At 46.8% G+C, this 17,427-nt stretch overlaps 1 protein-coding gene across 1 annotated transcript; it reads right to left on the reverse strand.

Annotated features, from left to right (window-relative positions):
• Positions 1 to 1,481: 1,481 nt before the first annotated feature.
• On the reverse strand, positions 1,482 to 7,248 carry LOC128409262 (zinc finger and SCAN domain-containing protein 21-like). The gene is made up of 3 exons (XM_053379594.1): positions 6,347 to 7,248; positions 3,639 to 3,765; positions 1,482 to 2,560 (listed from the first exon to the last, which is right to left on the reverse strand). The coding sequence occupies exons 1-3, from the start codon at positions 7,094 to 7,096 to the stop codon at positions 1,992 to 1,994; spliced, it is 1,446 nt and encodes a 481-aa protein (XP_053235569.1). The 5' UTR covers positions 7,097 to 7,248; the 3' UTR covers positions 1,482 to 1,991.
• Between the last annotated feature and the right edge of the window lie 10,179 nt (positions 7,249 to 17,427).

A 17,427-nucleotide genomic window follows, 5' to 3' on the forward strand; every position in this document is an offset into this window, starting at 1 on the left:
ACTTTTTTAAATTTAAAATTACAAAAAACTTGAGATAAGAAACTATAAATAAAACCTCAACATGTTTTGACAGGAGTATAAAAGCGTGGGCATTCAGAACTGTAGACACTCAACAAGGGAACCCCACCCCCCAAAATGGTTTCATTGGTTTGCAACTGGTACCTGCAACGGGTACCTGCTGTTCAGCTCATTTGTCATCAAATGCTTGGGGAAAAAGCTAGGCTACTACTGAACATTTAAACAGATGGGCACAATGATGGTAGACTAATGAGAGAGAGAACGAGAACAATACATTAGGATCAGCTTCTGGGACAGATATTATCTGGATTCACACATCAATAGCCAAACCACAGTGACTGTGCTGGAGGCTGATTTGCTACTACTCCCTCACTTCCTGGTTCAGCCAAACCATAGTTTACTGTTATGTTCTAATCAGGCAGACGGTAGCATACACTGAGAAGGGGGAAACTTGCTGCCCACTCGATGCTGTCAGACAACCAATCTCTATCCTTTGGCCATGGTGGCTGAGGAAGATTGGAATTAGGAGTCTTGAGGGCTAAGGCTTCCCCACCCCTGGCTCCTGCAAACCATTGTTTGCCCAGTACGAAATGTGTGTGACCCCAAATTACCGTCACTGTGGCTGAACTCTGTGTTGCCCATTAGATGAAAAACAGCACTTTTGTATGGGGGAATATCAGTGTGTTAAACAAGTCTGGGACCAAACCATCCTTCTGTGGGTTCAAGAGAATGTAAAGATAGTTATTAAATTTGGGGAACTAAGGTATGGCTTATCCGTACAGTAGTCCTGGAGGTAGTGGAATGGGCTGTACCATTTTGGAACCCAGGCAGGATCCCACATTTAATTTTAATGGTGCCTGGAGGGGGGGCGGGAAGAGCTCAAGTACAAAAACTGATCCGAAATAGAATGTCTCCCCCCATGACAAGGGGTGTTTTTCTAATTTTGACTCACTAAGGTTTGTTTAACATGGCAGAGCTTTCGAAAATGGTACCCCCTACCAACATCCTAAAATAGTACAGTCCACTTTCAGCCCCCTCAGGGTGCTTCACTTTAATTCTCTCCCCACAACCTAATCTGTGGGGTAGGCTTTTAAAAGAAAGAATCCCCAACTGATGTTATTGAGAAGCACCCGTCAAATTTCTTTTCCTTCAGAAAGGCAGAGACACAGAAACATCAGAATGCAGATAATTGAAACACACATGTAACATTAACAGTAGAATTAACTCTCGCTTGCAAAAAGCTCAACGTGCCCCATATAACACTTTATGCTTTCCCCACTACCAACCTCGAATCCAAAACTGCTTCCCTTATTCCACCTTCCCTTCCAACTCAACTCCTTTAATAAATTCACGGGGCTTAATGCCGTGTAAAAAAGACCCTGATATATTGCCTAAGCTTGGTCGCTAATTCAGAACAGGATAATGCAACATACAACTTTTTTTTGGGGGGGGGTGCTTTATTTTGGGATAGCTTCACCATGAGGAAGAAATAACAAGAGGGGCGGGACATCCTGCCAAGCGATGCAGGATGTTTACATGTAGAAGAAACACATGCTTTAAGAGGAATTTCGAAAAGAAATCACTTTGGCTGGATGCTGGCTGGATTTTTGGGGGGTGGTTGGCCCCACATGACCCTGATCCATTTGGGCATGGCTGCCTCCTCCACATAGGCTGCTGAAACCAGGAGATGCACTCAGGTGGCCAGAAAAACGGCACAAAATTGTTGGCAAAAAGAGGAAGGAGCTGGAATGAGACTGCAGGTCCTGTCTGAGGCAGACTTTGGAAGCTGGGATGTTCTGGACCACAAATCCCACCAGGAATTGTGATCCAGAACATCTAGAGGGCGCCAGGGTTGGCAACGAGAAGCCCCCTTCTCCGGTTCTGCCCCAGAGAGCTTTAACCCAGCAACGATATCCGCTCCCACCCTTATTCCTAAAATCCCGCTAATTCCCTCCCGCCCAGTCGCAGGCCGCTCACAGCTTCGCTTTGCTCTTGGTGTGGATCAGCTCGTGCTTCTCTCGCTGCCACTTGCGGTCAAAGCCCTCCCCGCAGAAGGGGCACTCGTGGGGCTTCTTCCCGGTGTGCTGGCACTCGTGCCGGACCAGATCCGAGCGCCAGCAGAAGCCCTTGCTGCAGAAGCAGCACTCGTAGCGCTTCTCCCCGGTGTGGAGCATACGGTGGCGGTTGAAGGTCGCCAAGCCGTTGAAGCCCCGGCCGCATTCGGGGCACATCTTGATCTGGCTCTTGGGGGTGGCGTCTGGAGGGGGGGAGGGCTTCTTGAGCTTGGGCTTGACATCCCGAGGTGGAGGAGATGGAGGAGGAGGAGGTGGCGGCGGCGAGGGAGGTGCCTCGGCCAGGTTCGGCACCTGGGCTCGCTTCAGCCTATCCGAGCGGCGATGCTCCTGGGTGCCTCCGGCCTGCTTCCAGCGGGACGGCAGGACTGCGTTTGCTCTTCCGGGAAACCGGGCTCGCAGCTTCACTTCCCCGTAGCGGCCCCACTGGAAGGTCTTCTTCTTCCTTGCCACGGCGGCCTGCCCGTAACCTACCAGGAAGACAAAGTGTAGAATCATAGAGTTGTGGAGTTGGAAGGAACCCCAAGAGTCACCTAGTCTTGCCCCTGCAATGCAGGAACCTCAGCAAGCAATAAAGAAAAAATAAAAATTTATTACTTATACCAAGCATCCCCAAACACGGCCCTCCAGTTGTTTTGGGACTACAATTCCCATCATCACTGACAGCTGGTCCTGTTAGCTAGGGATGATGGGAGTTGTAGTCCCAAAACGTCTGGAGGGCCGAGTTTGGGGGTGCCTGACTTATACTCTGCCCATCTGGCTGGATTTCCCCAGCCACTCTGGGTGGCTCCCAACAAAATATTAAAAACACAATCAAACATCAAACATTGCCACTACCTCCTGAGGGAGACCGTTCCACTGTCAAATGGCTCTTCCTGTCAAAAAGTTTTTCCGTATGTTTAGGACCTTCCTTTAGGTAGGGATGGGGAGCCCTTTTTAGCCCCAGGGGCCGCACTGCCTTCTGGGCAACCATTTGAGGGCCAAATATGAGGAGTGGTTAGGGCTGGAGCCAAAAGAGATTTACTTAGAGCATTTTTAACCCACTCAAAAATACTCCAAGAGTGCCTTGCATACAACCAACTGCGACATGACCGTCCCTGCCCACAAGCATACAATCTGAAACGACAGGGCACAAAAGGAAAAAAGAGAGGAGGGGAGAAGAGGGGAAAAAACTAAACAAAAGCACCAATAAATAGTAGTTTTTATAAAGATCAGGTGGTTTTCTCTAGCTCATTTCCTGTCAAAAAGGTTATGTGTTAACTACACACACCAATCAATACACTCCTCTTTATCTGAAACAGAAAATCTTAACACAAGCTGGTTTCAACATATGCCTTACAGCTGGTTGACAGAATATAAAATTTTGTTTGTGTGTGGGTGTTCCCTCTATCCTTTTTTAATTTTGCTCTCTGTTGGCTTTGTTTGGCTTTTATTGTAGCGTATGTTGAAAACCTTGAATAAAATTGATTAAAACAACATCAACACTGCTCCACACTGGATCTCCTCTTCCTACCGCTAATTCCAGGCAAAACTAAGAGCCCTGCTTACCTGTGTAAGTCTTGCGTGATGATGAACTGGGCTCCCCTTGGACCTCCCTCGGAGCCCAAGTTTGCAGCGGCACTGTTTCCAGCGGAACTTCCTGCTTCTTGCGAAGGTCTGCAGCCTCTTCCTGCTCCTGGAAAAAAGATTAAGAGCAGAAAACAGGGAGACCACTGAGGAGTGGAGGAAAAGGAACAGAAGGCAAAGTGCTCAAGTCACCAGTGTGGTGCAATGGTTAGAGCGCTGGATTATGACCTGAGAGATCAGGGTTCGAATCCCCACTCGGCCATGAAACACACCAGGCGACCTTGGGCCCAGTCACCATTCTCTCAAGCCTGAGCTACCTCACAGGGCTGTTGTCAGGGTAAAGAGGAGAAACCTGCAATAATAGTAAACTAGAAGCAGCTCTTTAGGTAAGGCACTGAATGTATTCAATTTTGGCTTCTTGTTTCCGGTGCTCCTTGAATGGAGTTTCTCCCAACACTGCGTAAGAGAGACAGATGGAGATAATCAGATAATGATGGGGGAATTTCATTATCTGTTTTCCTCTTTGGTTGGAAGAGGGACCAAGCTCTCACCCGCAGTTTGCCTGGCGGTCTGGCATTTGTTTCCCACTGGAATGCAAGGGCAGGCAAAGGCACTGGGTGCATGGAGTACTCTGGATGCCACGAAACCCCTCCCCCACCCCGTTCCTGGAAGCACAGCTTATCCTGTTAATTGGAGCAAACTACAGGCCAGAGACAATGAGATAAGAAACTGAAAACAACCCAGCTACAAAGATGTAGAAGGTTTGGACTGAGAGCAGATTTCTGAGAGCAAAGGGCCTTCTCGGTAGTGGTGCCTGCCCTGTGGAACTCCCTCCCAGCAGATGCCAAGGCAATAAACAACTATTTTACTTTTAAAAGACAACTGAAGGCAGCCCTGTTTAGGGAAGTTTTTAATGTCTGATGCTGTATTGTTTTTAATATTTGGTTGGAAGCTGCCCAGAGTCAAACCCGGCCAGATGAGAGGGGAATAAATAATAAATTAATTATTATTATTATTATTATTATTATTATTATTATTATTGGGCCCCAGAGGCTCGCTCAGCTCCAACCTAGGTCAATTCATTTCAATAGGCCTACTCTTGAGTAGGACTAGCACTGAAAACAACCCGCAGCCATCTCATCCAGGAATGCAATTTCTTCTCGGGAGGGAGGAATAAAAGACAGCGCTGCTCACACCCCTTTCTAGAAACTGGTATTTAAGAAGGTAGACTGCATCTGGCAATAGAGGCTCTATCTATTCAACCATTGCCGCAACACATGGCAACCTGGTTTTACTTGTAAAAGGCACCACTTATAACACCTTTCCCCATAGAAACTTAAAAAAAGGAGTCACAGCTCAGCTTGAACTGGAAATTGGGGGTTGGACAAAAAATATCCTGCATTGCACAGGGTTCAGTGAGATGATCCTAGTGCAGGGGTGTCAAACTCAAATTCATCGGGGGCCGCATCAGCAGTTTGGTCACCCTCAAAGGGCCGGTTGTATCTGTAGGACTATGTGTCCACTCTATTATCACTTTCCCATCTCTCCTGAAATTGCCTTCCCTCTGCATCAGCTCCGCCTCCGCCACTTCCACCGCCCCCCAAGGCCTGGTCACTCTTCTTGCGCTTGTACTTGTCCTTGTTGCGGTGCCTCTTGCACATCCAGGTCTTGCGCTGCTTGGCCACTTGCGTGGTGGTCTCGCTGCAGCCTTTGTAGGTGCAGCTCTTGCAGCCGCCGCCTCCTCCTCCCCCCCCAACTGGGCGTCGCCCTCCTCCTTGTCGTCCAGATCCTCCAGGCCTCCACCGGGGCTGCCGGCACTATCGCCTCCGTCGCCGGGCCCAGCTCGTAGAAGACCATGAGGCCTGAGGGTGCCTCCGAGGCCCCCCGCGATGGCGGCTGCAGCTGCCGCACCACCTGGGGCTGCAGCAAGGCGCCCACCGCCTCCCCGTCCCCGCCGCAGGGCTGCATCACCAGCCGTGTGAGCGGCTGCGGCGGGGAGGGGGAAGGCGACGATGAGGAGAAAGCGGCCGAGCTGCCGCTCGTGTTCCTGGAAGGCTCCGTCGCTTCGGCAGACCTCGCAGCCAGGGCCTCCCGCAGGGCCCCTCGGCTGCCACAGCAACGGCAAACGGGCGCCACGGGCCGGGCGCTGACAGGTTGCCAGCTATTACGCACGCGCGGGGAAGGCGACGCGCACGCGACCTCCGCCTCCTTTCCCTGGAAGCTCACTTAAGTGCGCAAGCGCAGAGGCGGCGACGGCGGGGCTTTCCCCCCAATCCTTCCCCGCCTGCGCATGCGCGTTGCATGCCCGACGTCGTGCATGTTCAAAAAAGGCCGCTAGGGTAAGCGATCTCCTTTATGATATTGGAGTTAGCGGGAGGATTTGTCGCGCGCATGCGCCGTCGCGTTGGCAGCCTGTTCGATGGGCGGGTGGGAAGCGACTGGGCTTCTAATAGCGGGCTGGGGCTACATAGGCCACATGACGAGGTCTGGCAGGCCGGATTCGGCCTGTGGGCCTTCTGTTTGACACCCGTGTCCTAGTGTGTCCTTCTATTTCGCCAAAAAAAGAAAAAGCGAAGTTGAAGCCATTGGCTTTGGTCGCTTGCACTGCTGGGATATTTGACTTTTGCAACCATTTGCTGGCTAGCAGCTGCTTGCAAGCCTGGGGGAAAAAAGGAATGCGACCTTCTTACCGGTTCTTCCCCCCTTTCGGCTGCTTGCAACCTCCTCAGGAAATCTTCCGCCAGAGCCACGGCCTGCAAGCAGCTCTCCGGCACACGTTCCTTGACCCAGTGGTACATTTCCTTTGGCAGGACGTTGAGGAACTGCTCCAGGAGCAAAGCCTCCAAGATCTGCTCCTTGCTGCTCCTCTCTGTGTTCAGCCACTGTTGGCACAGCTCCTGGAGCCGTGCAAGGACTTCCCGGGGCCCATTGGCCTCCTGGTAGCAGAAGCGGCGGAACTCCTGGTGCTTCTTCTCGCGCGCCAGGGCCTCGCGCCTCAAGATGGCCGCCTTGACCTTCTGGAAGTCTCCGCGGTCCTGGGGGTCCAGACTGATGAAGGCCTTCTCCGCTTCCTCGCCCAGGGCCGGCAGCAGCCGGGTCACCCACTCCCTCCTGGGCCAGTGGCAGGCCACGGCCACCTGCTCAAAGGAGGCCAGGAAGGCCCGGGTGTCGGCCCGCAGGGCCAGCTCCTCCGGGGTCTGCTCCTCCCAGACGGAACCTTCCAGAAACTCTTGGAACTCGGTCTCCCATTGATAGTGACCGCTGCTCCCTGCTCTCGGCTGGCTCTCTTGGCGTACCACGGATCCCCCGGCGTCTGCCGAACGGCTTGCCAAGGGGCTTTCGAGGGTTCCTGCCTCGCCGGCCCCCGTTTTGAGACCTTTGGGGTCCTCCCGGAGCCGGGTACGCTCAGCTTCGGCCCTCCAGCGGCGTGTGGCGGCCATTTTAGCTCTGCCGGCTGGAAGTATTGAAGCTTGCAGCAAACGAATGGCAAAAAATGGCAACTTCTGGTCCTGTGCTTGTGCAGCTGCTCCTGACACAAGGGGACTCCCTGGGCAAGTCGTGCAAGGGTTTCGCGGCCTGCAATTTTTTTGCCGAAGAAGAAGCTTGCAAGCAACTTTTTTTTTGTTTCCAAAGGCTCCTTTCCTGAAAGAGAACGCAAAACAGGGATGTCAGAAGGAACAGAAACCCACATGCCAACAGCCACTTCCCAGGTCTTCTGAGCGCTAGGAAATTTCACACTGCACCTTGCTGACAGATCTGGAAAAGGCAAAACTTGCAAGAAAGAGAGAGAGAGGCTCCTCTCGCTCTCTTTGCAAAGTCTTTTGCTACGCTTTTGCTGCTAAACCTCACACCGGGCTGGACCAGGAGATGAGCACCATTCATGCTAAATTGCTACAAATTTAAAACTTCTGCAGGGAATACAAGAAGCTGTCTTACTTACTCCTTTGCCCTTCCTTGGAGATTTTTAAAGCGGAGGTTGGAGGGCCAACTGTCATGGATGCCTTAGCTGAGATTCCTGCACTGCAGGCGGGTTGGACTAGATGACCTTTGGGTCCCTTCCAACTCTACAATTTTATGACCTAGGTAATGGGCTGTAACCTCAATGGTAGAGCACCTGCTCTGCATCCTGCTGTTCCCAGGTTCAATTACAGGATGGGCTAGGAAAAGCCCCTGCCTAAAGTACTGCCAACCAGGGTAGACAGAACTGAACTAGACTGACTAAAGCTGATTTGGGATAAGGCAGCTTCTGGAGACGGGACTGAGCTCAGCCACAGAGCAGCTGCTCTGCAGGCCCAAGATCCCAGGTTCAATCCTGGCATCCAGGGCTGGGAATTTCCCCTGCTTGACACCTTGAGGGGCCACTGCCAGTCAGTGTAGGCCAGTGCTTCCCAAACTTCGGTCTCCCGCTGTTTTTGGACTGCAGTTCCCATCATCTATGACACCGCAAAGTGACCACCACGCAAGTGGCCAAGCAGCGCAAGCCCTGGATGTGCAAGAGGCACCGCAACAAGGTGTGCAAGGACAAGTACAAGCGGAAGAAGAGCGACCAGGCCTTGGGGGGCGGTGGAAGTGGCGGAGGCGGAGCTGGTGCAGAGGGAAGGCAATTTCAGGAGAGATGGGAAAGTGATAATAGAGTGGACACATAGTCCTACAGATACAACCGGCCCTTTGAGGGTGACCAAACTGCTGATGCGGCCCCCGATGAATTTGAGTTTGACACCCCTGATCTATGACCACTGGTCTTGCTAGCTAGGGGACACATAGTCCTACAGATACAACCGGCCCTTTGAGGGTGACCAAACTGCTGGTGCGGCCCCCGATGAATTTGAGTTTGACACCCCTGATCTATGACCACTGGTCTTGCTAGCTAGGGATGATAGGAGTTGCATTCCCCCCCCCCCAAAAAAACACAGCAGGAGACCCAAGTTTGGGAAACCCTGGTGTAGACAAGAATGTGGTGGAGAAAGGTTCTGTCTCAATATGAGGCAACTTCCTATATTGCTTAGCCCAGGGACAAATGTGGCCCTCCAAGTCCCTCTACACGGCCCTTGGGAAACTCTCCCCAAGCCTGCATACCCTCCAACATTTCCCTGATGAAAACAGGGACCCTTTTTAAGCATCTTTGCTGAAATTAACCTGTTATACTGAGGGGGAAAACTGACACACCAGTGACTTTGTCAGCTGTGGCCCCTGGCCCCATCTATGTGGCCCCCAGAAGGTTGCTGTTCAGCCAACAATGTGTAGAGGGCCAGAGGTGTTCCCACTCCTTGCCCCTAGACCTTCCTTCCAAATCCCCTCCCCAGGATTCCTCCTGCTAAACCTGGTTTTAAAACTTCCACATTTAAAGAAATACGCCATCGAGGCTCAAACATTTAGGCCCCATTTGCACTACACTGGGGGTGAAATTTGAATGAAATATTGGGAGGCCGGTTAAGGCTCACCCCACATAATCGATCGCATGACATGGTGCACGCACACCATTCGAATGGCAATGCCCATCAACTTTTGGGGGGAGGCTGGCCCCCTCAAATATTCTATTGGGGGAGGCCCGGAGCCCCCAGAGCCGCTAGGAGTTGGCTCCTAGGCACTCCGCATTCAAAGCAGCACTATTCCACTTTAAACAGTTCCGGTTTCCCCAAGATAACTCTGGGAGTTGTAGTATGTGAAGGGTGCCAAGAGATGCCAGGAGACCCCCGTCCCCCTCAATTCCCAGAGTTCTCTGGGAAGAGGGATTCGTTGTTAAACCACTGTGGGAACTGTAGTTCTCCAAAAGGAATGGGTGCGTGTGTCTCCTAGCAGCTCTCAGCACTCTTATCAAACTACAGTTCTCCAGAATTTATTTATTTATTTATTTGGGGGGGGGAGGGAACTATGAGTGTTTAAAGTGGTATGATACTGCTTTAAATGTGTAGGGCAGAGGACCTAATCCAGGGATTTGATATAATACACACACACACACACACACACACACACACACACTTGTTTTTTAAATATATATAATTAAATTTCCACAAATTCACATACAATTCAAATACATATTTTTTCTTTTGTTTTATTTACTTCCCATCCCACTTTTCATGCCCCCCCCCGTCTTTTAAAATCATTAAGGATAGTGCCCCCCCATTCTCCGACTTCCTGTGTTGTTTTTAAGACAGATGTTGGCTAGCCAGAGATTGTGAAAAGCTGTTCTGAGTCCTTTCAGGAATGGAAGGTGCCTCCAGGGCAGAGATTGGCAAATCCCATTTTATCACTTTGCTTTAAATAGATTTGGGAGGGCAATCTTTTGTCTCAAGTACACTGCCATTGTCCCAGCCAGGACTGACACAAAGCCAGTCTGAATGCTTTTGCAAGAGGTCTCTTCAGGACAGGTGTTGACATGGAAATGGCTGTAGTAGCACAGGTGAAGAGTTTTTTTAAAAAGGGGGGGGGGAATCCCTGCTGCCTTTACAGCTTACAATTGAACTGATTTTTAAAAATAAATTTGAAGAAAGAATGAAAAGCTTTAAAAAAGCAACAGTGCTCTTCTAATCATACGGTGAGATCTTTCAATGAAGGGTGGTGTAAAAAAAACACCTTAAAGCAGTAATATATCTATATATGTCTATATATATATATATGTCTATATATATATATATGTCTATATATATATATATATATATATATATATTACTGCTTTAAGGTGTTTTTTTTACAACCCCCCCAAAAAAATATCTGTAAGCACAAAGGAAGGATACAAACAGTATATAAATGCAATAAATAAATTTTAACCCTGTTTTATTTGCTCGTATGTGTTTTCATATCCCCACTTTTTCAAGCCGGAATTAAGATTGCTGGAAGAAATATCAACAACCTCAGATATGCAGATGACACAACCTTGATGGCAGAAAGTGAGGAGGAATTAAATAACCTTTTAATGAGGGTGAAAGAGGAGAGCGCAAAATATGCTCTGAAGCTCAACATCAAAAAAACGAAGATCATGGCCACTGGTCCCATCACCTCCTGGCAAATAGAAGGGGAAGAAATGGAGGCAGTGAGAGATTTTACTTTCTTGGGCTCCATGATCACTGCAGATGGTGACAGCAGCCACGAAATGAAAAGATGCCTGCTTCTTGGGAGAAGGGCAATGACAAACCTAGACAGCATCTTAAAAAGCAGAGACATCACCTTGCCGACAAAGGTCTGTATAGTTAAAGCTATGGTTTTCCCAGTAGTGATGTATGGAAGTGACAGCTGGACCATAAAGAAGGCTGATCGCCGAAGAATTGATGCTTTTGAATTATGGTGCTGGAGAAGACTCTTGAGAGTCCCATGGACTGCAAGAAGATCAAACCTGTCCATTCTTAATGAAATCAGCCCTGAGTGCTCACTGGAAGGACAGATCCTGAAGCTGAGGCTCCAATACTTTGGCCACCTCATGAGAAGAGAAGACTCCCTGGAAAAGACCCTGATGTTGGGAAAGATGGAGGGCAGAAGGAGAAGGGGACGACAGGTCCATGGGGTCACAAAGAATCGGATAGGACTAAGCAACTAAACAACAACAACAATTGTCTAGTTGTAGGCCGCCTTTCCATAACTAAACCACTCTCAAGGCAGCTTGCAACATGAAAAAAAATCTATCCAAATATAGCAAAAGTGGTAATAGGTAGCAAATAAAAACATCTCAATAGAGCGAGGTGCCAGACTAAAGAGAAAAAGGCTTTTTAATAGGCCTTTTGAGATCTTTCCCAGTCTGCATCTGTATTGGAATTATTTGGGAGACATTTTTTGTTTTAAATATGTATATTTACTTTATAGATGTTTTATTACTGGGCTGCTCTGGGAGGAAGGGCAAAAGATAAACTTAAATATTCACCAACTGTACACCAATTAAGAGATTTTTGAAATATTAAGCAGTACACACATATAGGATTTTAAATTAACAAATTTTAATATAGTATCCACTCTATTTTTGCGATTGTAAGCTGTTTTAAATGGTTTTTAATATTGATTTTTAGTTGTAACCCTACCTGGGACTTTACCGTGAAGGTCGGGCAATTATTAATAATGATGCAAGCCATCAAATCAGTACTAAATTTACACCCCTCTTTTCTATAAGGTTTTCAAAGCTGCTGTCCAAGTCGTTATTTTAAAAAAAGCATTTAACTATTAATAGAAATCTTTAAAATACATTTTAAAGGAATTAAAAATTCTGCTGAAGAGAACAGAGAGGATTGCAGAACTGATGGATAAGAATAAGGATTATCATTTTGGGTCAGACTAAAAGGAGGGGAAACCCAGGACAGGATTCAGTGCCGGTCCTACTCAAGAGTAGACCCATTTGAGTGTTTCACTTCATCACTGATCCTTTGGATAACAGCACAGTTATCAACAAGGGCCATTGCACCATTGGTTTCTCTGTTAATGTTTGTTTTGAAACTCTTCACAGAAATACAAAAAAAACCCCCACCAAAACCCTCCAACCTAGGTCAATTCATTTCAATAGGCCTACTCTTGAGTAGGACTAGCACTGAAAACAACCCGCAGCCATCTCATCCAGGAATGCAATTTCTTCTCCGGAGGGAGGAATAAAAGACAGCGCTGCTCACACCCCTTTCTAGAAACTGGTATTTAAGAAGGTAGACTGCATCTGGCAATAGAGGCTCTATCTATTCAACCATTGCCACCATTGCCGCAACACATGGCAACCTGGTTTTACTTGTAAAAGGCACCACTTTTAACACCTTTCCCCATAGAAACTTAAAAAGGAGTCACAGCTCAGTGCTCGAGCGTCTGCTCCGCGCGCAAAAGGGTCCCAGCATCTCCAAGCAAGAAACCTTGGAGAGCCGCTGCCAGCCCGTGTCGGCCAAACGGAGCTCAAATGGGCCAGTGCTCCGACTTGTGTGACCATGGGCCACACCGGCTGGGGTTGATGGGAATTGAAGCCCACCCCCAAAGCCTCAAACACCCCCCCATATGGATGACCCCACCAACCTGGCGAACTTTTAAGATGCGTTAGGCTCAGCCAGCACAGTTAAGCATCAAAGAGAGTTGTAGTTGTTGCAGCAACAACAGCAAAAATCCCCATTTGGAAGAAAACAGGTTGGGGAAAGTTAATCTCAAGGATGGAGCCTATATAATATAGAGATATATAGATATCTATATAGTGGCAGGGCGTTCCAAGGGCCCAGCTTCCACCCAGCCCCAGATAATAGGTTCAAACTCACCACCGCTTCCAGCCGCCCTTCAACACCCGGTTTGCTGAAATGAATGGAATTGCCTGAAACCAGACAGGGAGGGGCTCCTTCCGCAGGTTGGTCCCTCCCACCAGCCCCGCCCGCTTTTCACAATTTTTTTTTTAAACCTGGGGAAATTTTGGGGAAGGGCATCTCCCAGATTTAACCCTTTGTAGGACCTCCCAGAAAAAAGGGGGGAGGCTTAAGGAAAGTGGGAATATTATCTGTTCCACAAGATTTGTATACCGCTTGTTCATAAAACAAAGGATACAGCGGTTTGCATACAGCCAATGTGAAATATTCCTATATATCAAACTTGAAAAGCAGCAGCTTTGATAAAAAATGCTCTCCTTCCCGGATCCAAAGATGCGGCTGGAGTTTTTTAAGGAACCAGAGACCCCGGTGTGTGACCCTGGCAAAGCTGCTGAAAGGAAATGGGAGCTGGCTTGCATGATAATAGGAGACAAAGTACTGTAAAGGATTTAGGAAATATTCTGCAGACTTTCCCCCCTCTGGCGGGGCTCCTGTGGTTTTAACAGGACAGCATTCAACAGGTTTAATACTCTCCCCAACCACCCCACCAATAATTTTTATTTTAACACATTAAAAAATAATCACTAGATTTATAGCCTGCTTTTCTTCCAAGGGGTTCAGGATTCGTTCCTCTGCTCCCGCCCTGCTGCCTTAATCCTCACAAGGGCCCTGCAAGTATCTGAACCTGGCTCTGGGTGAAAGCTGGCTCTGTTGAATTTCTGCATGTTAAAGGTAAAGGGACCCCTGACCGTTAGGTCCAGTCGTGGCCGACTCTGGGGTTGCGGCGCTCATCTCGCTTTACTGGCCGAGGGAGCCGGCGTTTGTCCGCAGACAGCTTCCAGGTCATGTGGCCCGCATGACTAAGCCGCTTCTGGTGAACCAGAGCAGCGCACGGAAACGCCGTTTACCTTCCTGCTGGAGCGGTACCTATTTATCTACTTGCATTTTGACGTGCTTTCGAACTGCTAGGTTGGTAGGAGCAGGGACCAAGCAATGGGAGCTCACCCCGTCGCGGGGATTCGAACCGCCGACCTTCTGATCAGCAAGTCCTAGGCTCTGTGGTTTAACCCACAGCGCCACCCACGTCCTGCATGTTAGACTGCTGTAAAAGGCACCTGATGCGGGGCAATATTATATTACTGTATATTAATATACTTCTACATGTGCTGTGTATGCATGTTAATTGTTTTTAAAACAGTTTTTAATGTTGCAGTTTATAGTTTGTTTAAAAAAATAATTGCTTTTATGTATGTGCGTGCAGTTGTTTTAACTGTTTTTATATTCCTAACATACAGAATCATGAAATTCCAGAGTTGGAAGGGTTCGAGTTGGGCAAAAGATCCCTACATTGCAGCGGGTTGGACTAGATGACCCTGGGGTCCCTTTTAACTCTACAATTCTAGGATTGTGTGATTCTAGGAACACCACACAGTGCAAACATCTCAACACAAGCATCCATGACAGGCGGCCATCCAACCTGCTTAAAATCCTCCACCTTCTGAGAGACTCTATTCTACAGACGCTTTTATTATATTGTGGATTGCTTTGGGGCACCTCATGGGAAGAGAGTAATAAATGAAATTTCACACACCTCAAAGTGCAATCCTGAGCATTTCTGTTCAGATAAATTGAGCCAGGTCCCTTAACTTCTTTTCTTTTCTTTTCGCCAATTATTAACAAATTGTCACCAAATTAATACAAATTCAATATGTACAAATTTGAAAGTTGACTTCCCACCCCTGACCGCCAGATGTCCCCTCTATTTTCCTCCCTCATTTGCTGCTCCCAATAAAATAACGTTTTCCAACTATGATTTTAAAATACATTCATCCCTTCTCCCTACACATCACCTGCTCAATTACCAATTTCTGCTATGGCTTTTATACATCGTTATAACTTGTCCTTCAAATAGTTGAGTAGAGTAAATCCTCTTCCGTCTATCTATAAGAGTTGTTCATTGATTTTCAGGTCCCTTAACTTCAATGGGTCTACTCTGAGTTAGGACTAGTATTTGCACCAGAGTAGACAGAGAGAGGTTTTCCTCTCTCTTTCCTAATACCAGAAATTTGGTATTAACCCAGTGAGGCTGAACGGTGAAGGACTTCTTCGCGCAGCACAGTTAAACTGCGGAACTTTAAAAGAGGATTGGATAAATTCATGGAAGATGAAGGAGTTGTCTTTTAAAGCACATTCAAATCATTTAAATAAACATTTGCAATTATATTTACAAAAAAACAAGAAACCTAACAGTATGACAATATAGAAATATATATAAACACCGTTGATGGAATCTTTCGAGGAGCTGGAGACGGCGTTTATAAGTGGTCCATGTTTCACAAACATATAGTAAGGTTGGTAGTACAATAGTTTTGTAAACAAGCATTTTGGTTTTCCTGCGAATGTCCCAAAATTTTTTACACATCATTTGGGAAGACAGGTGAACTAATATAGTGTACTGGAAGAAGCAATGATTCTTCAACATCAACTTCGTTGGACTGGTCATGTTGTACGGATGCCTGATGATCATTTTCCAAAGCAACTACTCTATTCCGAACTTAAAAATGGAAAGCGTAATGCTGGTGGTCAACAAAAGAGGTTTAAAGACTGTCTCAAGGCAAATCTTTAAAAATGTAGTATAAACACTGACAACTGAGAAACACTGGCCTGTGAGCGCTCCAGTTGGAGAACAGCCTTTACCAAAGGTGTCATGAGCTTTGAAGACACTCGAACTCAGGACGCAAGGGAGAAACTTGCTAGGAGAAACGCACGCTTGGCAAATCCACACCGTGATCAACTCCCGCCCAGGAACCAATGTCCCCACTGTGGAAGAATGTGTGGATCCAGAATTGGCCTCCACAGTCACTTACAGACTCATTGTTAAAACCGTGTTTGTGGAAGACAATCTTATTCGGCTACGAGCGATCGCTGAAGAAGATATATAAACAGCAGAATGTAATATGAGATGTAACAAACCAGGGATGGAAGTTGAGGGATGTCAGCAGGGAAGAGGGGAATTGAAATCTGAATGTAATGTAATGATTATACATAATGTTACGGGGAGGGGGGATCAATAACAATTATTTATAAATAAATAAATAAAGCACAGTCAAAGCACATTCTTTCCCTTCACAGAATTCTGGGCGCTGTAGTTTGCGAAGGGATTCTCAGAACTGTTACTCCGCGACAGATAAACTACGGGCCCCAGAATTATTTGAGGGAAAGAATGTGCTCCAAATGTGTTTCAGATCTATAATGCGTAACACAGCTTTAAAGCACATTTTAAGCCCACAAACAATCCTGGGAACTGTAGTTTGTTAAGGGTGCTGGAACTGTAAACTCTGTTGAGAGGTAAACTACAGAGACCAGAATTCTTTGAGGGAAATCAAGTACTTTATATAGTGTATGCAGGCAGCCAAGGATTGCGGCTTAAGTTATTCGGCACCAAAGCCTTACTCTGTAAAGTCCTAGGTGCCTTTTGTACATGTGTTTATTGGAAAGCTGATCTAAAAAATGTGCTCAGCAGCAGACAACCAAACATAATTTTTAATAAGTAAATTAAATTTAGAATTGAATTCTTTCATTGATTCATTGCTTCTGTACGTGTCAACCCAGAAGTAAGCCCCAGTGAGTTTAATGGGACTTACTCCCAGGTAAAGCCTGCAGCCTTAATTGACTTTTTTTTTTAAGTGTTCCAGTTATCCAGGTAAACAGGGTATTTCTGTATGCCTACTGGCAATACGGATTTTATTGATTGATTGATTGTTAAATTTATATGCTGCCCTTCCTCCAAGGATCACAGGGGTTTTGAATGTCTGATGTAGATTTTTTCAATTTCGTTGTTCTGATGGGACAATAAAGACTATTGTATCGTACTTTACGATCCTAGTCTGTACCTGTGCTCAGTTTGACATTGTTCTGCCAAACGGAATTGTTAGTAATTGTTGTATATATGGCATTGTATTTACATCAGGAGTTGTTTCTACATTTCTTCATTTATTAATGGCCTTTGACAAAAATACCTCAAAGCGATTTAGACATAGAAATATTTTTAAAAGCAGTTTTTTTAAAAAACACACACCTGAAAATAGGTTTCAAAACCATTCAAATAATGAACATCAAAGGCAAGAGACTTTCATCCAGTTGGAGAAGCTTGTGGAAAGAAAGAAACAAAATTTGTCTAAGGAGCAGAGCTTGAATGACCTGGAGGGATTTTTGCTTTTTTGACATATGGCATGATTTTATTTATCCCCCACCCCCGATTTTATTAAATCTTTTTCATACTACAATAAAATACTGTACAAATATTGAGGCGTATGGTCAAATTTTTGCCAACATGCAAATATCTGGCTCATTTAAGACTATACGGAACCTGTGAGGGAACTCACAACTGGAGAATACTTTTATCTATATTAATCTTTATTAGTTGCAAAGGGAACCTCTCCCTTTAGAGGCTATTATTATCCTTTTAGAGCTGTGCTGCATCTCTGCACTTTTCTTCCTTCCAGCGTGCGATGCTTTGCGGCTTA

The sequence above is a fragment of the Podarcis raffonei genome, chromosome 2, assembly GCF_027172205.1.
Source record: "Podarcis raffonei isolate rPodRaf1 chromosome 2, rPodRaf1.pri, whole genome shotgun sequence".
NCBI lineage: Eukaryota > Metazoa > Chordata > Lepidosauria > Squamata > Lacertidae > Podarcis > Podarcis raffonei.